This window comes from Entelurus aequoreus, linkage group LG01 (genome assembly GCF_033978785.1).
Source record: "Entelurus aequoreus isolate RoL-2023_Sb linkage group LG01, RoL_Eaeq_v1.1, whole genome shotgun sequence".
Lineage (NCBI taxonomy): Eukaryota > Metazoa > Chordata > Actinopteri > Syngnathiformes > Syngnathidae > Entelurus > Entelurus aequoreus.
The window spans coordinates 565229-588538 of NC_084731.1; the positions used below are offsets into that span (position 1 = coordinate 565229).

Sequence of the window (23310 nt, forward strand, 5' to 3'; positions counted from 1 at the left end):
CACTACTTGCAAAGTCTAGTCAGCTAAGTTTAGAAGGTTTATCAGCATCACCACCACTACTTGCAAAGTCTAGTCAGCTAAGTTTAGAAGGTTTATCAGCATCACCACCACTACTTGCAAAGACTAGTCAGCTAAGATAAGAAGGTTTATCAGCATCACCACCACTACTTGCAAAGACTAGTCAGCTAAGATGAGAAGGTTTATCAGCATCACCACCACTACTTGCAAAGACTAGTCAGCTAAGATAAGGTTTATCAGCATCACCACCACTACTTGCAAAGACTAGTCAGCTAAGTTTAGAAGGTTTATCAGCATCACCACCACTACTTGCAAAGACTAGTCAGCTAAGATGAGAAGGTTTATCAGCATCACCACCACTACTTGCAAAGTCTAGTCAGCTAAGATAAGGTTTACCAGCATCACCACCACTACTTGCAAAGACTAGTCAGCTAAGATGAGAAGGTTTATCAGCATCACCACCACTACTTGCAAAGTCTAGTCAGCTAAGATGATAAGGTTTACCAGCATCACCACCACTACTTGCAAAGTCTAGTCAGCTAAGATGATAAGGTTTATCAGCATCACCACCACTACTTGCAAAGTCTAGTCAGCTAAGATGATAAGGTTTACCAGCATCACCACCACTACTTGCAAAGTCTAGTCAGCTAAGATGAGGTTTACCAGCATCACCACCACTACTTGCAAAGTCTAGTCAGCTAAGATGAGGTTTACCAGCATCACCACCACTACTTGCAAAGTCTAGTCAGCTAAGATGAGGTTTACCAGCATCACCACCACTACTTGCAAAGTCTAGTCAGCTAAGATGAGGTTTACCAGCATCACCACCACTACTTGCAAAGTCTAGTCAGCTAAGCTTACCGACCTTGAAGCTATTTTATTTGGTACATGGTGTAATGATAAGTGTGACCAGTAGATGGCAGTCACACATAAGAGACACATGTAGACTGCAATATGACTCGAGTAAACAACACCAACATTTGATATGTTCCATTGAAAATATAGAACATTACACACGGCGCTCAAACATCTATCAAAATGTTTTAGTATGACTTTGGTAAGCTATGAAGCCACACCACTTGATGGATTGTACTGTGCTTCAACATAGGAGTATTATTATGGTGTGTGTATAAGGTAAGACATATTATCTGCTGTTTTGTTTCACAATATTATGCAAAAGCAACTTTTCTTACCTGCTGATCTGTACTTGGGATCTGCATGAGTCCTGAATATTTGCGCGTGTCTGCTTTTGTAGTCTGTGTGACATCGTAGTGGATAAGCTTCTTTTTCTCTATCTTCTTGTTATGTGACATTCATCCTCCACTGTTGCCATTTCTAATATAAAGTAGTGTAAAGTTCTTACTTATGTCTGTCAGTAAACTCACCATGAAAGCACTAAAACATACCGGTGTAGTGACTTTACATTATTCACCCAAGGAACTTTACTTGACACATTTCGGGTGTTGTTGTTGCACTAGTGAGCCACGGATGAGGAGATGCTGCTCCGTTTTTGATTGAGGTAATTACATTTTTAAATTGCACAGCCCATAAAAAAAAGCACATGTTCATGTGGCAAGACTTAGTTATTCATGCATGATTACCTCAAGATGTTCTTCCGCGTTTAAGAAAGTATACAGTACATAACCAGGGTGTGGCCCAGTAGCCATTTTCAGCCTGCAGCTATTTATTTGTGTTTGAATCATTGGAGCTACTGTATAACCACCACTGGTATGCCAATGTTTAGTCACCGACGACCGTGGTGCAGTACTTTGCTTTCTGTGCTCTCTATATCAATATTTGCTCCTCTTTGATGGAGTTGTTCTAGTTCAAGAGGGACAGCATGTCTCTTGCTCCTCGCACACAACGCCACTACATTTGTTCTTTTCACACTTCAATTTACACAAAACTACATCCATCCATTTTCTACACCCTGGACAAGTCACCACCTCATCGCAGGGCCAACACAGATAGACAACATTCACACACTAGTGTTGCCAATCAACCTATCCCCCTTTGGAGGTGGGAGGGGCCTATCCCCAGGTGCATGTCTTTGGAGGTGGGAGGGGCCTATCCCCAGGTGCATGTCTTTGAAGGTGGGAGGAAGCCGGAGGGAACCCACGCAGTCACGGGGAGAACATGCAAACTCCACACAGAAAGACCCCGAGCCCGGGGATCGAACCCAGTACCTTCGTATTGTGAGGCACATGCACTAACCCCTGTACCACCGTGCTGCCTCAAAACAAAATCCTCCAAAATTTAGAAAGTCATGAAGTTAAAATGATTGAAATGTGGCCTTGTGTCTACAATTCAGTGAAAACATACAAATATTTGCGCTTGTGACTACGGTCATATTCCACATACAGTGGCTGTACAGTGCATCCGGAAAGTATTCACAATGCTTCACCTTTTCCACATTTTGTTATGCTCTATTGCAAAAATGTAATAAATGATTCTCTGTATGAGCTTCAAGCACACCTGTGAAGTGAAAACCATTTCAGGTGACTACCTCTTGAAGCTCATGGAGAGAATGCCAAGAGTGTGCAAAGCCGTAATCAGCGCAAAGGGTGGCTATTTTGAAGAAACTACAATATAAAACATGTTTTCAGTTATTTACGTTTTTTTGTTAGGTACATAACTTCACTTCATAGTTTTGACGTGACAATCTACAATGTAAATAGTCATGAAAATAAAGAAAACACATTGACTGAGAAGGTGTGTCCAAACTGTACTGTATAAATAGTGAACCAACATCTTTGTCTCTCAACAGTTTTCTGGAATAGTTCTTAAATATTGTACTCTGTACTCACTTTGTGCATCACTAAACCTTCTTAATTCTAACACACAACACAAGAAGTTTTTCAGACTCACTATAACTAGTAACTCTCTACAATAAAGCATACAGATTAGTCATTTTGATGAACATAACAGGTTAAAAAAAAAGATCACATTAAGCAACCAGGTGGTATCGAGCTGGTTGAGTAATGGTAAACATGTGGCTGAGTCATACTTTGACCTTGCGGTCAATATTCCCACCCATCAGATGACTCCGGGGTCTACAGAGAAATGACAGAAGCCGACTAGACTTGGTTTGGAAGTTTTGCTTGGAGGTCTAGATCATGGCCGGACCAACATCTTTTCTTCTTCTGTTCCTTTTGCAGGGCTGTCTGACAGAACACGGTATTTCATCCTTGCTTCTTTTCTTATATACAAACAGTCAAAGTGAAAAGCATGTAGAACAACAGGTACAGTTGAAATGCTTTGTATTAATACTAACTTCAGAGCAGGTAGTCAAAATAGTAGGAACATCTTCCAGGAGAAGCAGATTGCGTGTAGTAAAGTTTGTTGTATGTGCAGTTTTTCTTGACAGCCCGCTGGCCTCAGAAGTTTTGGTTCGTGGCAGACGAGCCAATCAGCTGTTTGAAGAGATGAAACCAGGTGAGCACTGACTCCCCAGCATGGAAGACGCAACACCAGTCAACATGGGTTTGTGTAATTGTTCTTAGGGAACCTAGAGAGAGAGTGTATGGAGGAAATGTGTGATCACGAAGAGGCCAGAGAGGTGTTCGAACAGCCGGACAAAACAGTACGAGCACAATGATCTTCATCTGCTGGTTGTGAGAGATACTCAAAGCCTAACGACATATCTTGGTGTCCTTTTAGCAAAACTTTTGGCTGAAATATCAGGGTGAGTAAATAACCTCCTTTTGCTAAGACACGAGGAAGAAGCAGCTAGCACAACTGCACCATGCTGCCTATTTTGAAGTTTGGTCGGTTTCATTTAAATCTGCATTTAGTAGCTTTGTATATTCAAGTTCTTGGTCTCTTCCAGAAGTTTAATCAAACATGAACAAAGTCCAGAGCAGTTGACCCTCACAAGTACACAAACCGCCTGTGTGTGTGTGTGTGTGTGTGTGTGTGTGTGTGTGTGTGTGTGTGTGTGTGTGTGTGTGTGTTTGTGTGCGCATGCAGACTGCAAAGGAACAACACTGGAACGGACCACGAGCAACATCATCATGATCAGAGATTGTATAGAAGGTAAAATCTGATGTAATGTAACATTAAAAGGAGTGAACGTGATCAATTCTGTGAGTATGTGTCTGTGTTCAGGTCAGTGTATTTCTGGCAAAGGACTCAACTATGAGGGAGACATCCACATCACTAAATCAGGGAGACTCTGTCAGAGTTGGAGTCAGGGCTTTCCACATCCCATAATAAAGTAAGAGCAAACACACCCTCATTGGGAGAGTTGATGGCTGCATGTTGTAAAAAAACTTATTGTCCTCAGAGAGTTCAACGCTTCAGACCCGGGCAGCAACCTCAAGGAGAACTTCTGTCGAAACCCAGACAGCCAAGCAGAAGGACCCTGGTGTTTCACTCAGGACCCGGCCGTCCAGAAAGAGACTTGCAGAGTTCCGATATGTGGCAAGTCTGACATCAGAACATAAACCCATTTCAGTCTATGGTGATGTCAGTAGCTGTCATGGCAGTGCGTAATTGTTTTTTTCCTTGAAAGGGGAACACTTTGTTCCAAGCACTGCGGCCCCTGCACCAAAAAGGGATGTGAGTGAGTGTTTAACTGACAATGGAGTTGACTACGTTGGCGACCTGGCAGTCACCCTGCGGGGCCACACCTGCTTGCCGTGGTCAATGCCGGAAGTCAAGATGCTGAGCAAGGACAAGGAGTTCTTACCAGAAGTCAGTCTGCAGGGAAACACATGTCGTAACCCGGACAACGACCCAGAGGGCCCGTGGTGCTATGTGCGGCAGTTTGGGAACGTGACAGTAGATTACTGCGACCTACAGATGTGTGGTAAATATGACACCAGTGTAACCATTACAGGACACAAATGGGGGCTCTCACCTGTGTGTCACCTGCAGAGGACCAGCTGCTTGGGGGAGACTCAGCCATTGAGTCTGATGGCCGTGAGCGCTCCGTACTGGCACCTGCCAGGAAGGCCTTCTTCAACCCTCGCTCCTTTGGACAAGGAGAGACTGGTAAGACGCCGATGAACATGAAGATACAGTAGTTGCATGCTGTCAAAACCAATGCTGCTGAGCTGGTTGTGTGGCAGAGTGTGGAGAGCGGCCCCAGTTTGAAAAGCTTAAAAAGGCGGACAGCAACGAGAAGGAGCTGCTGGAGTCGTACAGAGCTCAGCGCATTGTTGGGGGCAACGATGCTGAGGTGGCCTCTGCGCCATGGTAAGCACACAGGAACTACCAGTTACCTATGTCCACCTGCTGTTAATAATGAGGATCTTACAGTTACGTCTTTGCCCCATTTGACATTTGAGTTCAAACGTGACTGCGTCCACCAGGCAGGTGATGCTGTACAAACGGAGCCCGCAAGAGTTGCTGTGCGGCGCCAGTTTAATCAGCGATCAGTGGATCCTCACAGCCGCTCACTGTATCCTCTACCCGCCCTGGAACAAGAACTTCACCACCAATGACATCATCGTGCGCTTAGGGAAACACAACAGGGCTAAGTAAGAAAAGACCTTCTCTTGCCACCACCTTTGTGGGCGACACGCCAGCAATTCACTTTTTTTGCTCTTTAGGTTTGAACGCAACATTGAGAAGATTGTGGCAATTGACAAAATCATTGTCCACCCAAAGTACAACTGGAGGGAGAATCTGAACCGAGACATCGCGCTGCTCCACTTGAGGCGGCCAATTGTCTTCACAGACCAGATCCACCCAGTCTGCCTCCCCAACAAGAAGGTGGCTAAGCTGTGAGTCTACACACATTCTTCTGAGTGACATTTAATATTGCCACACCACATCAACGGCTTGATATCAACTGTTTTTGACGTGAGTTATGACTTTTCATATTGCCAACAGACTGATGAATGCAGGGTTTAAAGGTCGAGTGACTGGCTGGGGAAACCTAAGGGAAGTCTGGGGCCCGTCTGCCAGAGCTTTACCCGTAGTCCTTCAGCAGATCCACCTGCCCATCGCAGATCAGAGCACTTGCAGAAGCTCCACATCCATTAGGATCACTGACAACATGTTCTGCGCTGGTAAAGTTTGTTTTTCTGTTGCACTCTAATTCCTTTCCTTTGGAATCAGAAGATGTCCTCAACTTACGCTGAAACCTACTAATAGGTTATAAACCCGACGACCCCGAGCGAGGTGATGCTTGTGAGGGAGACAGTGGTGGACCCTTTGTGATGAAGGTGAAAAGATCATCAACTCTTTCAATTATTTGCAGGTGTTTGAATTTTGTTTTTGTTTTTGCAGCATCCAGAAGAGAACCGCTGGTACCAGATTGGCATTGTGTCATGGGGTGAGGGTTGCGACCGCGATGGGAAGTACGGCTTCTTCACACACGTTTTCAGGATGAGCAGGTGGATGAGGAAAGTCATTGAAAACTCTGATGATGACGAGTAGACCGTAATGGAAATGTACATTAATAAAGTTTGTTTGATTCACAAATGACAGCAGTAGACAAATGCAATCTCCATGGCAACAATGTCAACACAACATTTCAGTTCAAACCTGACTGTATAAACGTCCTTCAGAAATGCTAATGTTAACACTAGCAAACGTCTATCACAGTGACTTAACTCAAATGTCATCTTTAGTTGCAGTTTTTGTCCAAAAAGATACAGAGTAATCAAGAGGGGTCCACTAAAAGTTGTGGAATTGTTCAAAAGTATAAAAAGGTGTCAAACTTAATCCGCTGCCTCCGGTTCTCCGCCATCTTGCCTGTGCGTCAACAGGTGTCTGTTAAGGTGAGTCTTGCGAGTGTAGCTCTTGGGACAGGAAACGCAGGCAAATGGACGTTTGTTGCTGTGGCACAACATGTGTTTCTTCAGGTCGAACTTCCTCCGTAAACATTTTCCACATTCGGGACAGGAAAAAGGCTTCTCACCTAGAACACCAAACACAGCCATTATCAACATTCCCCATCTGGGACATTAAAGATTGGAAATTACCGGTGTGGATGCGCCGATGTTCACTCAGGTGACAAGAGTTGGAGAAGGACTTGCCACACTCCTGGCAGGAGAAGGGCCGTTCACCCGTGTGAATACGCATGTGTTTTTGCAGGTCGCCTCCGGACGGCCAGCCCTTGCCACAAACTGTGCACACATATGGGCGCTCTCCAGTGTGCCGCCGCACATGAACATTGAGGCCAGCCAGCGCAGTGAAGTCTTTGGGACAGTAGGGGCAGCGGTATGGTCGCTCGCCACTGTGCGTCCTCAGGTGGCCCTCCAGCCCATCGCGTGTCTTGAAGCATTTGCCGCATTGAGGGCACAGGAAGCGACTGTCTGTGTTGTGACTTGTCCGGTGGGACTGGAGGCCGGTGAGCGAGCCGTACGTCTTGTCGCACTGGTCACACTGGTACGTACGGGTCCTGTGGGAGCGCTGGTGGATACGGAGCAGAGTCACGCCTGCAGATAATTGCACACAAGTTTACTAAAGCATGGATGTCCCCCATGAAGACATGGTCACAGGACAAACGTTACCTGAAAATGTCTGGTCACAGAAGCGACAGGGAAAGCACGGCTCAGCACCCTCCACAGTGTGTGTCTGCAGATGTCGCAGCAATTGCGACTGTGAGCTAAACATCTGCGAGCAGAGATTACAGGTGAGGTCTGGCAGCCGGTGCTGCAGGCTGTGTGCGTCTCTCTCTTTAGCCGACACAAACACTTTGCCGCACTGGCTGCAGGTGATCCCGCCATTTTCCTGGTGTGTCGGCTTGTGATTGGTCAAACTGGACAGGTGAAGGAACTCCTTGTCACATTGGCCACATCGAAAGATGGGTCGGGCTCTGTGGCTGCGCTGGTGGAGCAGCAAGTCAGCCTTGGTTATGAACACATCCTTGCACTGAAAGCAAGGGTGGTTTCCAGCGGGGTGGCACGTTTCAAGGCGTGCCTCCTCATCAGCAGCAGGTATATTGTCCTGATGAGCAGCTGCAGTTGTGGTTAAGGTGTGGCCACAGGACTTGCTGGTTCGCAGGTGACGCAAAACCTGCAGGCAAAGTCAAGTCAATTAAAATTCTATCGTGCCAAATGACAACAGAAGTTATTCAAAGGCACTTCACATACACATGGACCAGATATAGAACCATGCTCTTCATACATTAAAGACAACCAACCGAATCCCACTCAAGCCAGCACTTGGTGACCGAAGAAAGGAGAAACTTCCTGTGGTGAGAAAATGGATTGTTCACAGGTACAACTTAAAGAGGTGCCAATCTTTGGGCACGTCGCAAGTCCATCTGAATCCAATTCTTGGGGTGACAATTCAATTCAGAATCAATTCTCGATTCGACACGATTAGGTATCATTTTTCCAGATGGCGCCGCTGAAGTGGCTGCTGGTTGAAGGAGCTCTGCGCTCTTGTGTATCCTCCTTTTGTGTTCTTCATGTTTCCCTGTTGTTGTTGTCATGTGTTTTTTGCTTTTTGGTTTGGGCCCCTCCTGGACTGCGCAACAAAGTGAGGCACTTTCATGGCTTTTTGCTGATTTTATGTGAACTTTTTGATCTGCCTGGTGAAGAATTATTGCTATGGCCATGTTGGCACTGGGAACCAGCTGCTGGCTTTCTGCCAAACCAGTGTCCTCATGGAGAGACTGAAGGAGATGCGGAGGAAGAGACGGGGCTGCGGAGTTGGCGTTGAGCTGGACCGATTCTTGCTCATCCTTGCGGACTGGACATTGGCCGAGAGCTAGTGGGCAGCCTAGGACGGAGTCGGCGCTCTTGGTTACTTGGTTGGGTCTGTTCCTGTCTATGGCCGTGCTGCCCCCACGCCAGCACACGGAGCATTGCAGAGGACAACAATGTTTGGATGTTAAAACTGTGTTATTGTGGTTTGTCTATGCATGGTGCGATTGTATGTGCACAGCAGGTATTAGTTATTGCTAAATATTAGGTTTTTCCTTGTGTTTTATTTTTGTAGATGAATGTAGAAATGGCACCAGTAAAGTGGCAGCTTTATTCAGTAAAAGAGCACAGATCTTGCATCAGATCTGTGCTCTTTTACGTCCTTGGTTTTCTTTAATGTTTCTCTCATGTTTTCATATCTTCTTCTTTCTGTGGACGTTTTTGTATCTGCACTGCAACCACACAATTTCCCCATTGTGGGATGAATAAAGTACATCCTATCTAGAAACTTTTCAAAACAGGTTGCAGATTGCAGAGTCTCATTCTGATTGCTGACGTATACGTGCAACGAGTAAGCATGGAGATGGCGTAAAAACCTATTTTTGTGCTGCTGAATGTCAATTGGCCAGCCATTGATACACGTACTGTTTAAAATCTGCAAAGCCTGAGCTGTGACGGCTTCACGTCTGTCCAAATAATGTCTGAGAGGAAATAGAAAAAAGGAAGTGTGTAGTGACTTTGGGACACTATATCTAAAAACGAATATTTTTGTTTTTATACATTGTTATTCATTATATTATGCCATCATGCCTTTTCGCAGTTTTTTTTTCTTTATTTCATTTGTACAATGTGCCACGGGCCTATAACATTGGACACCATTGGTTGAAAGGAAGGCAGTGTTTCCAAATGACGGAAGAGTATCTCCAAGCTAGCTCAAGGTTGCACGCATCTGGAGGTTTTGTGCACGCCTTCCACAGCAGAGGCGATACAAACACTCTGGGCTTGTGAAAGCCAAACTCTACTCTTGCAGCAAATATCTCACATTTTGTGACCGCTTGTATTTTATTACTGAATAAATGCACCTTTTCACTTTTAAAGCTCAGCTCGAGTCGGCAAGTATAGCAACAATAAGGCTGAATGGGCGACGGCATCCCTCTGCCACGTCGGGGTTACGATGCTCAATTAGACTTTCTTTCTGAGCAAGGGAGAACTGGAATTATTGGTTTGAAACAAGTTTTATACTATCCACAAATGTTAAATGCAACTGGACTTTTCTTTTTTGCTCAAGTCCTCTATGCACTAAAAAGAAGACTATTTCCAACTGAGAGGGAGGACATACAGTATCTGTTGGTCAATTGAATGCTCTGACGCCATTGGCCAGGGCAGTGTTTGCCTCTTCTGCCATGAGGAGAGCCCAAGAACCAGGGCGTGGACTCATGTGGAGTAGAGGTGGTCAAGGTATTGGGCTTGGCTCGTCCAAATTAGTGTAGGGGTCAGCAGCAGTAGCCACTATTCCAAATGCTGTGGGAGAGTCAGCCCCAACGATCAGAGTATCAGTGTCAGAAGCATCTTAAAAATGATGGTGTCCATTTGCAACTCGGCTTTGCAGAGCTTGTGTAACGTGCATACGGAGGCTTTATAACCTTTGCACTGAGGCGGGTGCAGTCAAGGTAAGCGAAGCCAAAGTTGACTGCATCTGGGCCCGCTGAGTTTGAAATATTTCAAGTTAAACTAACCTGTGTCCTCTCAGTTTTGATATGTTTACTGTTTTAACCGTAAGGAAAGTTAACCGTATGGCCGAGTAGTCCTTCTGTTTTTTTAAATGTTAACAGTTCGTTGTGTTGGTTTTTTCTTTGTATAATTTAGTGGTTTTCTAAAGAATATGGGATTGTTTTGCAAAAGTATGCCAGGGATAGAGAAGCGATGGTAATCGCTAAGCTAACCACTAAGCTAGCTTACACATAAAGTAGCCAGATGTGATGACGTATCCACTTCCGCTGGCGGGCTGCGTCTTTCCCCGCGCACACGCATGTCGTAGACGCAAAAATCGCATTCAGGATGCATTTCCGTTTAGACTGAAGTCTCATTTAAAAAAGATGAAATATCAATGGGATTCTGACTACCTCCTGATGTGGTCTGAATCTGACGCGAAAACCTCAGAATTTAAGCACTTTGAAGAGTTTAGGTTGCAGTGTTTCCCACACATTCATTTATTTGTAGCGGCCCGCCACCAAAGAATTAAGGCCGCCACCAAAACAAATTATTATTATTATTTTTTTTTTTGTGTCCTGTCCAGCTTCTCAGGCAAATCATATAGTTGATGTAGATGCCCATATCGGCTGTTCACATTTACTTTACAAAAGAGAAGTGTAGGATCAAGATTTTTGGAGCTCTTCGTTCAGTGGATCAGATGTTTGATGAAGCTTTGTGTCTATCTACCACCACTACTGTTTTCTGTTTATTTCTTACTGACTGTGGCAGGACACCTCTGCTTCTGTTTCGCTTTATGTTGCTGGTAAATAATATAGTTGTAGTAGTAGGCTAAAGTTAAATTATTTAGTATGCACTAATTAAAGGGGCAGAGCTTTAAGAGACATTTTAGCTTTTATATTTTTATAAGATATATTTTTTGTAAGAACCACAATTATTAAATATATTTCAGTGAATAACTTATTGTTCAAATCTGTATATAAATATGTACATAAAGTGTTGTAATTATATTGTAAAATGGATGGATGGATGGACGTTTAAAACAAAACTGTTATTATTATTAGTAAGTATACATTTTTTGAGCCTTTTTAGAGAAAATCATAACATTGTAGTAAATTATGCAAATCACTCGATGATGTCATGGTGACCACGCCCATAGCCACGCCCCCACCGCCACAGGTATCTTGGCAGTTTATGGGAAAAACTGGGTTGGCAAAAAAATATCCCATCTATGTCACTTGAGGGCAAAACAATCAGATTTTCTGTGCAGTGTAAACTTAGTTACAGGTACCCAGCCATACCTCCACAAAGTGCCGTTATCGGCATTGGAACAACCCTATATTTAAATTAGGGGATTCTTTGGCATGGAACCCACGCACCACTACGCTTTGAGAATCACTGGGCTAGAAGAATAGTGGAATTCGGCTAAATAGCAGAGGTCTGGGATCCCTAATATATGATGTCATCTATAATTTGGCATCTGCAGCTGTCTTAATCTTTAGCGACTTACTGGTTTTAGCAATATCATTGCTATGGAACATACAGCCTACGAGAGATTTAATAACACAGTTTATTGATACTATTCAGCAAAGTTTCCACAACCACACACATTCATTCCATGTGGACGTTTCCTGGAGAATACTGCTCATATGACAACCAGGTCTTGACGTCATTTAACCATTCAAGTAGCGGTTCAAGGGGGGTCCGATCCTTTTTTTCAATAATATATATATACTGCCAAAATATATTTGGTAGTCATCTGCATACGAATGATAAAAGGGAATGACATAAAGTGCAAGCAGGATGGGCTCAATAATTGATCCTTGGGGGACTCCACAGTCAAAGGGGGTTTAGTGGATAAAGTCCAGTCCCCCAGTTTTACACAGAAACTTCTCCCTGACAGGTAAGACCTGGACCACTTCAGAGCAGTCCCCCTGACCCCTACATAGTCTTCCAAACAAAATCAAGTAGTTGTGTGGTCAAAAGCAGCAGTCAGGTCTAAAAGCAATACAATGGCTGAACTACCAGGATCAGTCATTAAAAAGAGTGCAGACTCGATGCGTCACCTGACTGAAAAGTATCTAAAATGCCACTGTCATTTGAAAAAGGCTGTATCTGTGAAAAAAACACTTTTCTCTAAAAACTTGGACACAAATGGGATCTTAGAAATAGGCTGGTAGTTGGATTAGACAAAAGGGTCTCATTTGGTCTTTTTGAACAAAGATTCAACATCTGCCTTTTTGCAGTAGGAAGGCACAACCCCAGAAGTCTTCTTGGAAAAAGAGAGGCGGGACAGAGTCAGTGGGAGAAGAGCGAGCTTTCGGTTTACTGATCAAGTCAGTGAGAGCTGATAGTGACGTAGGTTCAAACTCAGTAAAAACTTTCACACAATTTGTCGACGAAGCGAGAATAAAAGTAGCAGTAGCAACTTTGTTGTTAAAGAAAAGTGCAAGAAATTGTCACAAGTCTCTCTTGACACTTCCAACATGGCAGATGGACTGGGATTTGAAAATGGAACCGGTTGTTTCAAAAAAGAACCTGAGGCTTATGAATGTTATTTGTAACCAAGTCTGAGAAATACTTCAGAGTTTTTTCAGCCTTCACAACATCCTGATACTTTCTCTAAGTGTCTGCAGGGAGTTGGTATGTCACCTGCAGTCTGTCTTCCATCCAGCTGCGTTCTGCCCTCCAACACTCACGCCTCACCTGACGTCATTGAGCCACACCTCATGTTTGGATCTCCGGCGCATAACTTTCAGGAGAGCTAATTTATCCAGCACATTGGTACAAATAGAATCAAATGTGCCCATTAGCTGTTCTGTGTCAAAGAAAGCTACCATTAACCTACCATTCCCTTTCCACACTCATAAAGATGATAGAGGTGTCAGGCACTATGCCAGAGAAGTAGTTCCTGGGTGTCAGCTCTTACAGTTCAGTTCATATGCAGGTCACAGCATGTACTCGGGGTGTTGTTGGCAGTTTTTCGATTCATTTTAAGAAGGTTTTATATGTGCATTTTTAGGTGGCTGCTACTACTAGTTTGTCCACTATTTAGAATGCGCAGAAACAGATTATTGTCTGAGATTAGGAATGTGGATGAAGGCAAAAAAAAGAACAATATTTATTGTTTCTTCTGCCAAGTAAAGTACATTTTGTGTCTGTTTATTTATGTATTTCTTTAATAAAACTTAGTTTAAAACAATTGCAGTGTGTGTAAAGGCCCTTTTTGAGCACATTCAACAATACTGCAAAAACAAATATATTAATGATTATTATTATTAATAATTTTGGTCACAATAACTGTGATATGAAATGTTCATATTGTTTCATCCCTAACTGCAACTGTTCTATAATTAAAGTGTTTTGTGGTGTTATATCCAGGTGTGGAACAAATTATTTGGATGTACATTTTTTCCTGTGGGAAATCTTACTTTGGCTAAAGTATGTTTGGCTAACAATGTTGCTTCTGGAATGCTTTACCAACGTTAAATAAGGTACCACTGAATGTAATCCCATCTTTAAAAAGTCAAACATGCTCTAAGTAAAGTGTTGACATGCGTTTTAAAAAGCTGCTTTTAAGCCCATCCATGCAATAATTAGTTTTTTCAGAGCATGTAAACGTACTGATTGTTACTGATGTAGTTCTGGCCGCGACACTGGTGCACAGAGACTCACCTGAGAGCGGTAGATGAAACATTTCCCACACTGCGGACATTTGTGAGCCACTCGCTGAGAATGATGTGAAATGTTGTGAAGAGCGTCGGCCATGATGTCACTGTGTGGCTGATCTGACGTGTGTCTGGATGGGTCATGGGAGTTACCAGGCATGTCCTTTAATCTGCTTAGAAAGGGTACGGTAGTTAGAAAGACATAAGACGTTGGGTACTTCCGGCAAGGAAAGACCTCACCTCTGTGCCTTCAGGTTGACAGCTGTGGATGAATCTTTACATGAAGCGCTATTGGACTTTGGTTCAGCTGGTGAAGACATCTGCCGAGACACAATCTCCTCCTTTTCATTTTCCATCATCACCACCACCAGCTGGGCTGGACTCCCAATGTCAACGTGGACATCTGAATGGGCTTGTGTATTGAGGTGAGGTGGCTCATAATTGGACAGCTTTGTGATGAGGGGGTGGGACCAGGCAGAGAGAAGGATCTTCTCTGTGTCACAATCAACTAGAACAAAAAGACAATGTTACAAAAGTGGGTTTAAAAATAACTAAATACAGGTTAAGGTGAATGACTACAACCTGTAGAAGTGACTTGTCCCAGCTGATAGCGCTGGTTGCTAAGTAGTACTTTCAGGTCCTCTCTGTCAGGCACACCGAGACAGTCGTCAAAACCAGCGCTTGCAGCATTGAGCCATGACACAGCCTGAGGAACAAGTTCATCTTTTTCTTTAACAATGGCGAGCAATTGATAAGATGAGTGTGTTCGTTACTGTTCATTTACGCACTTTCATACGTACACTTAGTCTTGTGAGTACGTGAGTGAATCCACACAGAAGTGCAGCAAAACAAAGTGCACTGTCACTACTCGGACAATACGCTCAAATATTAAGCCATCAGTGATAGATAAACACTGCCATTGTCAAAAGTTGCCATCTTGGCTGGAAGGGGAGTGGCTAACTTGAAATAATAGCAGCTGAGAAGCAGCTCGTGAACAAATGGTTTATCGGGTAAATACTGCAATCCTAAATTCCAGTAAGTGCAAAAACAGCACTGTTTTGGATTTGGGACACACTGTCAAAATGTGCACACTCAGAAAGTAGGTAGAGTACAGAGTACTTGTACACAGTACAGAGTACTTGTACACAGTACAGAGTGCTTGTACACAGTACAGAGTACTTGCACACAGTACAGAGTACTTGTACACAGTACAGAGTACTTGCACACAGTACAGAGTACTTGCACACAGTACAGAGTACTTGTACACAGTACAGAGTGCTTGCACACAGTACAGAGTACTTGCACACAGTACAGAGTGCTTGTACACAGTACAGAGTGCGTGTACACAGCACAGAGTACTTGCACACAGTACAGAGTGCTTGTACACAGTACAGAGTGCTTGCACACAGTACAGAGTGCTTGTACACAGTACAGAGTACTTGTACACAGTACAGAGTACTTGCACACAGTACAGAGTGCTTGCACACGGTACAGAGTACTTGCACACAGTACAGAGTGCTTGTACACGGTACAGAGTACTTGCACACAGTACAGAGTACTTGCACACGGTACAGAGTACTTGCACACAGTACAGAGTGCTTGTACACGGTACAGAGTACTTGCACACAGTACAGAATGCTTGTACACGGTACAGAGTACTTGCACACAGTACAGAGTGCTTGTACACGGTACAGAGTACTTGCACACAGTACAGAGTGCTTGTACACGGTACAGAGTACTTGTACACGGTACAGAGTGCTTGTACACGGTACAGAGTACTTGCACACGGTACAGAGTGCTTGTACACGGTACAGAGTACTTGTACACAGTACAGAGTACTTGCACACAGTACAGAGTGCTTGTACACGGTACAGAGTACTTGTACACAGTACAGAGTGCTTGTACACAGTACAGAGTGCTTGTACACGGTACAGAGTGCTTGCACACAGTACAGAGTACTTGCACACGGTACAGAGTACTTGTACACAGTACAGAGTACTTGTACACAGTACAGAGTACTTGCACACAGTACAGAGTGCTTGTACACAGTACAGAGTACTTGTACACAGTACAGAGTACTTGTACACAGTACAGAGTACTTGCACACAGTACAGAGTGCTTGTACACGGTACAGAGTGCTTGTACACGGTACAGAGTGCTTGTACACGGTACAGAGTACTTGCACACGGTACAGAGTACTTGCACACGGTACAGAGTGCTTGTACACGGTACAGAGTACTTGCACACAGTACAGAGTGCTTGTACACGGTACAGAGTACTTGCACACGGTACAGAGTACTTGTACACAGTACAGAGTACTTGTACACAGTACAGAGTACTTGCACACAGTACAGAGTGCTTGTACACAGTACAGAGTACTTGTACACAGTACAGAGTACTTGTACACAGTACAGAGTACTTGCACACAGTACAGAGTGCTTGTACACAGTACAGAGTACTTGCACACGGTACAGAGTACTTGCACACAGTACAGAGTGCTTGTACACGGTACAGAGTGCTTGTACACAGTACAGAGTACTTGCACACGGTACAGAGTACTTGTACACAGTACAGAGTGCTTGTACACAGTACAGAGTGCTTGTACACGGTACAGAGTGCTTGTACACGGTACAGAGTGCTTGTACACGGTACAGAGTACTTGTACACAGTACAGAGTGCTTGTACACGGTACAGAGTACTTGCACACGGTACAGAGTACTTGTACACAGTACAGAGTACTTGTACACAGTACAGAGTACTTGCACACAGTACAGAGTGCTTGTACACAGTACAGAGTACTTGCACACGGTACAGAGTACTTGCACACGGTACAGAGTGCTTGTACACGGTACAGAGTACTTGTACACAGTACAGAGTGCTTGTACACGGTACAGAGTGCTTGTACACAGTACAGAGTACTTGCACACAGTACAGAGTGCTTGTACACAGTACAGAGTGCTTGTACACAGTACAGAGTGCTTGTACACAGTACAGAGTACTTGTACACAGTACAGAGTACTTGTACACAGTACAGAGTACTTGCACACAGTACAGAGTGCTTATACACAGTACAGAGTACTTGTACACGGTACAGAGTACTTGTACACAGTACAGAGTGCTTGTACACAGTACAGAGTACTTGCACACAGTACAGAGTACTTGTACACAGTACAGAGTACTTGTACACAGTACAGAGTACTTGTACACGGTACAGAGTACTTGTACACAGTACAGAGTACTTGTACACAGTACAGAGTACTTGCACACAGTACAGAGTACTTGCACACAGTACAGAGTACTTGCACACAGTAGGCCACACAGGCAGCTGCTGGGGTGCAATCTGCTGGAGGGGGCGCCAAATTGTAGAATCTAAGAACAAAATAATTGAATTAAGTGAATAAATATGGGAATACAAATGAATGTATAATGAAACACAGTACACACACTTATTAAGGAAGTTTACCTTTAAGTAAATAACAATACAAAAACTCAATACTCGTTTTAAAGTCTTTAGATCAGGTGAGTAAGGTAGTTAATTGTAAAAGACTCAAGTCAGTGGCAAACTTACCATTAGGCAAACAAAGGCAGTTCCCTGCGGCCCCGAAACATCTCAGTATTTATTTATTTTAGTTTTCATTTGTAGGCCTAAAAATCATGATTGTAACAAACACAGCGAAACATGAACGCAAAGGACAAAAAACCACCCACAGATCCATATAATAATAGTCCATATAATGTCACTGTTCTGCATAACAGAACTATGTTGAAGAAATCTGCTTCTGTGTCCCTCCCTGTCACTCACATCTCAAGCTGGCTGATGTAAACAAACCCAGAGTCTTGCCTCGTCTGCTTGGAGCTGCCCTAACGTATATTACCCTAACAACCTCAGGGTTTGGACACCTTTTCCGTGGCCAAATTCGAGCACTTTTTAAGGACTTTCAAGATCAATTTTCCATTTTTTTCCAGTAGCCTTCAAAAGGCGAAAACCAGTGTGAATCAATCCATAGCTTTGTTGTTGAGGACACCAAATGCTGTCTGTAGGAAAAATACTGAAAATCTGCTAAAAGCTAAGCCTAACATTGAAGCAGCAGTCATCATGAACTGAATGGGGCATAGAAAATGAAGCAGTGTGACTATTCAATATCATTGCTGTTTGCAAACGTGTCTCCATTTGTGTTGTTTTTCACATTTCTTGTTGTTTTTCTTACTTCCAGCACTCAATGACGTTGAACGGCACAGATTGATTCACAGCGTATTTGTGCTAATAAACTGCATAATGTCATATAAATACACGCACCCTCAAAATGTCAATTTCACTCATTTATTAACAAAACTGTTCCACATTAATATAAGGATAATAAATAAAAGGGAAATATTTAGTTTGTTTCACAACACCTCAGTCACCTTTCATTAAGCATATCTAGCCTTAGAACCGTGGCTATGATAACAAATGAACAAAAAGACAAAAGTTAACTTTTTGCTTTCACTGAGGTAGCCAGACAAGTTAAGTAGACAACGAAAATAATAGAGCCAGAAATGCATAGAACCATGTTGTGTAAAAACTACACAATCATTCATATTACCTCAGCTCTAAGTTGTGAAAAAGGTTACAAATGATACATTACATGACCTTCACAGTACAAACAAGTCCAATAATGGACTAATCATTTCCATCCAATGTTCATTAAAACAACAACCTCCCGGCATGATGGAGCGATGCACCACTGTCCTCTTGGGGGCGACACAGAGTCCTATATACGGCTCTGGCATGACAACAACCTCATGTAAGGGCTGGTGCAAAGCAAACAGATCAAGTGTGTAGCTTTCATTTTTAAGGAAACTTATTCCATTTTTTGAGTCAGACTGCGAGAATATGATGAACATTTCCAAGCACTTCACCCAAAATTCAAGCATTTTTCAAACCTTGAAAACACAACATTAAAATCCAAGCATTTTCAAGGTTTTTAAGAACCCTGTAACCTGTATATCACTCAAAAGAGCAGATTCCAACCATTGGAATACTCTCTACAATTCAAGATGTATGGTCATTTGGAAAATGAACTGCACATCGTATCGGTGGCTCTAGTTTTGATGGTAAAGGTTTAAAAAATAATTTGGAGACGTCCGGCTGCCTGAGTTGAACTGGCCGCATAATGTCCGCAGGGCATAATTTGCCCATAACTGGCCTGGGGCATCATATGACCTAGAGCTAGGCCTAGTACGCAGTATACCCAATACTGTACACAAGTATTCTATTTAAGACACGGCCATTGTTGTCTGTGACCGATACTAAACAGAAGGTTATAATTCACATCCCATCCCAACAATACACTTCTCTTTCAAGGCATAGCTGGCAGATACCTGTTTGAAGTCAGGGACTGGAAAAAGCTGTTCAATCCTGCACAGGAAGTCAGAGAGGAGGGCCTGGAGAGCCCTGTCAAAAGTCTGGTTGAACACATCCTTAAAAGCAAAGGCAAAACAAAAACAAAGTATTAAAGGACATACTCATCTTGAAATGTTGCTGCCACTCTGACCTGTGAGAGGCGCCGTCTCTCCACTGGACTCACTTTGTCAGTAAGAGTCAATCGAGCACAATCACCTTTGTCAGTCAGTGAATCGCTGAGCTGAAAAAGAGTTTACACAAATCTTAATTAGGTGAGTTGGACTAAGTCACATGTTCTATGATACTTCACAATGACAACTGAACAAAGTCATGGAGTCTAACCAGTGGCTTTGTGGGAATCCTTCCCTTATGGCCGTGGCTGGCCTGTGTCTCAATGGACTGTCACACTATCACGTGGATCCACTATGGACTGGACTCTCACAATATCAACTAGATCCACAATGGACTGGACTCTCACACTATTAACTAGATCCACTATGGACTGGACTGTCAAAATATTAACTAGGTCCACTATGGACTGGACTGTCACACTATTAAGTAGATCCACTATGGACTGGACTCTCACAATATTAACTAGATCCACTATGGACTGGACTGTCACACTATTAAGTAGATCCACTATGGACTGGACTCTCACAATATTAACTAGATCCACTGTGGACTGCACTGTCACACTATTAAGTAGATCCACTATGGACTGGACTCTCACAATATTAACTAGATCCACTGTGGACTGGACTCTCACAATATTAACTAGATCCACTATGGACTGGACTCTCATAATATTAACTAGATCCATTATGGACTGGACTCTCACACTATTATGTTGGATCCACTATGGACTGGACTCTCACAATATTAACTAGATCCACTATGGACTGGACTCTCACTATTATGTTAGATCGACTATGGACTGGACTCTCTCACTATTATGTTAGATCCACTATGGACTGGACTCTCACACTATTATGTTAGATCCACTATGGACTGGACTCTCACAATATTAACTAGATCCACTATGGACTGGACTCTCACAATATTAACTAGATCCACTATGGACTGGACTCTCACACTATTATGTTAGATCCACTATGGACTAGTGTGAGAGTCCAGTCCATAGTGGATCTAACATAATAGTGAGAGTCCAGTCCATAGTGGATCTAACATAATAGTGTGAGAGTCCAGTCCATAGTGGATCTAACATAATAGTGAGAGTCCAGTCCATAGTGGATCTAACATAATAGTGTGAGAGTCCAGTCCATAGTGGATCTAACATAATAGTGTGAGAGTCCAGTCCATAGTGGGTCTAACATAATAGTGTGAGAGTCCAGTCCATAGTGGATCTAACATAATAGTGTGTAGACTGGACTCTCACTATTATGTTAGATCCACTATGGACTGGACTCTCACACTATTATGTTAGATCCACTATGGACTGGACTCTCACTATTATGTTAGATCCACTATGGACTGGACTCTCACACTATTATGTTAGATCCACTATGGACTGGACTCTCACACTATTATGTTAGATCCACTATGGACTGGACTCTCACACTATTATGTTAGATCCACTATGGACTGGACTCTCATACTATTAACTAGATCCACTCCACGTCCATTGCGGGGGTCCCCACATCTGTGGTCTCCTCCAAAGTTTCTCATTGTAGCCCATTGGGTTGAGTTTTTCCTTGCCCTGATGTGGTTGTGGCTTGTGCAGCCCTTTGAGACACTGGTGATTTAGGGCTATATAAGTAAACATTGATTGAAAGTGTAAAATGTAAAGACATTATAAATAAGTAGTACAAATGTACAATAACGCAGTCAATGCAACTCCGGGATGTGGAACAATTGCAGATTGGATTACCATGGGGCTTTTCAAAGCGTCATGCTTCCCAGGCTGGCAGGAGAAGACTGTTGACGTGGCATCTTTAATGAGGCCGACACAATAAGAGTGGAATTGAGTGGATTGAGAAGCAAAAGCCCACACGCACCTTGACCCTCAGCGCAAGAAGCAGCACGCGCTTCTGTTTGTCTGTGAGCAGTTCAGGAATGGCCTCCGTCACCAGGGACACAAAATCTCCCAGGATGCCATAATGCTTGACGCTTTGCTGCTGTGCAACTTGCCACATGGCAGCCGTCAGGAGACGCAGGGGAGGGACAAGGAGGCGCAGGGAGGACAAGGGGGTTGGGGAGGCTGCGGAGAGACGACAACAAATACATTGATCATCATTTTCATATCATCACAATGCAATTATAATATATCACATGCATTATTTCTTTGGAATCAAACTCACACAATAAGGTAAAGGTTTGCAGAGACCAGCTAAGAAGGATATTGTTACTCATGTACTTCTTACCTTTACAGTGGCTATGTAGTCAGTATGCACGATTATCTTTACAGTGGCTATGTAGTCAGTATGCACGATTATCTTTACAGTGGCTATGTAGTCAGTATGCACGATTATTAATGAGCTCAAACATGACAAAAGACGCAAAATTGCAGCAAAATGATGAGCATGATCACCATGCTACATCGATACATGCAACAATGTTCTGTTTACATGCAACAATGTTCTGTTTACATGCAACAATGTTCTGTTTACATGCAACAATGTTCTGTTTACATGCAACAATGTTCTGTTTACATGTTGTCTTTGCTTCAGTTAGTAGCGATTAGTGTGCATGTCTTGTAAGAATAACATTCTTCTTGTGTGCATTATTCGTTGTACTCATAAGTATTTAAGCTAGCTGGCTAACGACATTACCTCAAAAATGACTCCAAGGACCAAAAAGTGTGTGTTTACAAACCCATTTTGTCTTTGAAGTAACACTTAAATGTTGCAATTACGATGTTTGCTGCTTAGGTTAGCTTGCTGACTGTCTGCGTGCAGTCCTCACACACGCGTCCACGCATGCGCGATGTTTGCTGGTTAGCTTGCTGACTGTCGTCTGCATAGACTAGACATGTTGTAAGGGTACGCAGCACGACGAGACGCGGGGCCGCCATCTTGGAGTGGTGATCCGCTCCACTCAGTGCAATTCATTTGGCAGGAGCAATGAACTGTCAGCGCATTTAATTCATTTTACCTCACTAAATACCACTGATTTTCACGCTCTTTTTTTGTCATACGTGTAGCTATGATAAAGGACACATGTTTTATTATTCATAGTTTGCTTAACAGTAATAGAATATTCTTCTTATATTTTATAAGTGACCAGACGTCCGAGATCAAACTAGGAATATAATCCCACAGAACGGGGAAAACGGTCAGCTATTTTTAATATGATTAGGTTATATATATGTAACGGGTATAAGAAATACTTTGATTATTTGAGTGAAATTCCTGCTAAAATATGTATATTGGTTTGTTATGCAATGAGAGGTCCAATTGCGCCATCTGCTGGTACCTGAAAAGTCTGTAGATATTACCGCAAACCGGAAGCTATTAGTAGACTTCCTGTTCTCTGCTAATGGTAAGACACGTTTTGATATTGCTCTGCAAAATATTATAAATTACACTAAAGCTAACGTGAGATTTATTGTAAGATACACAGTTATTTAATGGCAGTTGAAATGCTATGTTGTGGAATTTTCGTTTTGAATTGGTTATTGCTCACGTCAGATGTCCTACTATTTTGCACTGAAGTCGATATTATTTTCCCCCTGTAGACATGGAAAGCAGCAGAGGTGCTAACCACATATTGTGTGTATGATCACTCATTGCAGCTAATAATTGTTGCACTATGTGCGTTTGACGTGTCAACACGTTCATATTTACATTTGTATTGTTCGCCATTTTAACATGGGAACAACGTGGTCTGTCATACTCGCTAGTCACCATTAGAGGGTGCTAAAAGTCCATTTAATTATTTGTGTCATGTCTTGTATTGTATTTTGTGT

The 23310-nt window shown here is 43.0% G+C and overlaps 2 protein-coding genes across 4 annotated transcripts; one reads left to right on the top strand and one right to left on the bottom strand.

The window, feature by feature from the left end:
• Positions 1 to 2705: 2705 nt before the first annotated feature.
• LOC133646308 (zinc finger protein ZFMSA12A-like) lies at positions 2706 to 22344 on the bottom strand. 3 transcript variants are annotated; one of them, XM_062041544.1, is made up of 10 exons: positions 22218 to 22344; positions 21401 to 21603; positions 19570 to 19626; positions 19364 to 19462; positions 14585 to 14708; positions 14243 to 14510; positions 14010 to 14172; positions 7485 to 7989; positions 6954 to 7409; positions 2706 to 6889 (listed from the first exon to the last, which is right to left on the bottom strand). In XM_062041544.1, the coding sequence occupies exons 1-10, from the start codon at positions 22219 to 22221 to the stop codon at positions 6690 to 6692; spliced, it is 2079 nt and encodes a 692-aa protein (XP_061897528.1). In that variant the 5' UTR covers positions 22222 to 22344; the 3' UTR covers positions 2706 to 6689. The 3 variants fall into 3 exon arrangements, with proteins under 3 accessions (XP_061897528.1, XP_061897519.1, XP_061897537.1); XM_062041535.1 differs by having other exon boundaries at positions 19537 to 19626; XM_062041553.1 differs by having other exon boundaries at positions 19537 to 19626; positions 22175 to 22312.
• On the top strand, positions 3039 to 6453 carry f2 (coagulation factor II (thrombin)). The gene is made up of 15 exons (XM_062041566.1): positions 3039 to 3195; positions 3373 to 3453; positions 3522 to 3601; positions 3679 to 3703; positions 3988 to 4053; positions 4126 to 4234; positions 4304 to 4440; positions 4532 to 4828; positions 4897 to 5013; positions 5091 to 5217; positions 5334 to 5501; positions 5574 to 5747; positions 5857 to 6035; positions 6121 to 6191; positions 6256 to 6453. Exons 1-15 carry the CDS (start codon positions 3135 to 3137, stop codon positions 6403 to 6405), a joined length of 1842 nt encoding a protein of 613 aa, XP_061897550.1. The 5' UTR covers positions 3039 to 3134; the 3' UTR covers positions 6406 to 6453.
• Positions 22345 to 23310: the final 966 nt, after the last annotated feature.

Bases quoted from the DNA above. Each gene is read 5' to 3' on its own strand.
- f2 (XM_062041566.1), top strand. From the start codon at position 3,135: ATGGCCGGACCAACATCTTTTCTTCTTCTGTTCCTTTTGCAGGGCTGT. The intron at 3,454-3,521 runs GTGAGCACTGAC...AATTGTTCTTAG, and splicing joins GTTTGAAGAGATGAAACCAG to GGAACCTAGAGAGAGAGTGT. The intron at 4,829-4,896 runs GTAAATATGACA...TGTCACCTGCAG, and splicing joins CTGCGACCTACAGATGTGTG to AGGACCAGCTGCTTGGGGGA.
- LOC133646308 (XM_062041535.1), bottom strand. The intron at 14,173-14,242 runs GTGAGGTCTTTC...CTTTCTAAGCAG, and splicing joins GTCAACCTGAAGGCACAGAG to ATTAAAGGACATGCCTGGTA. The intron at 7,410-7,484 runs GTAACGTTTGTC...AATTATCTGCAG, and splicing joins CTGTGACCAGACATTTTCAG to GCGTGACTCTGCTCCGTATC.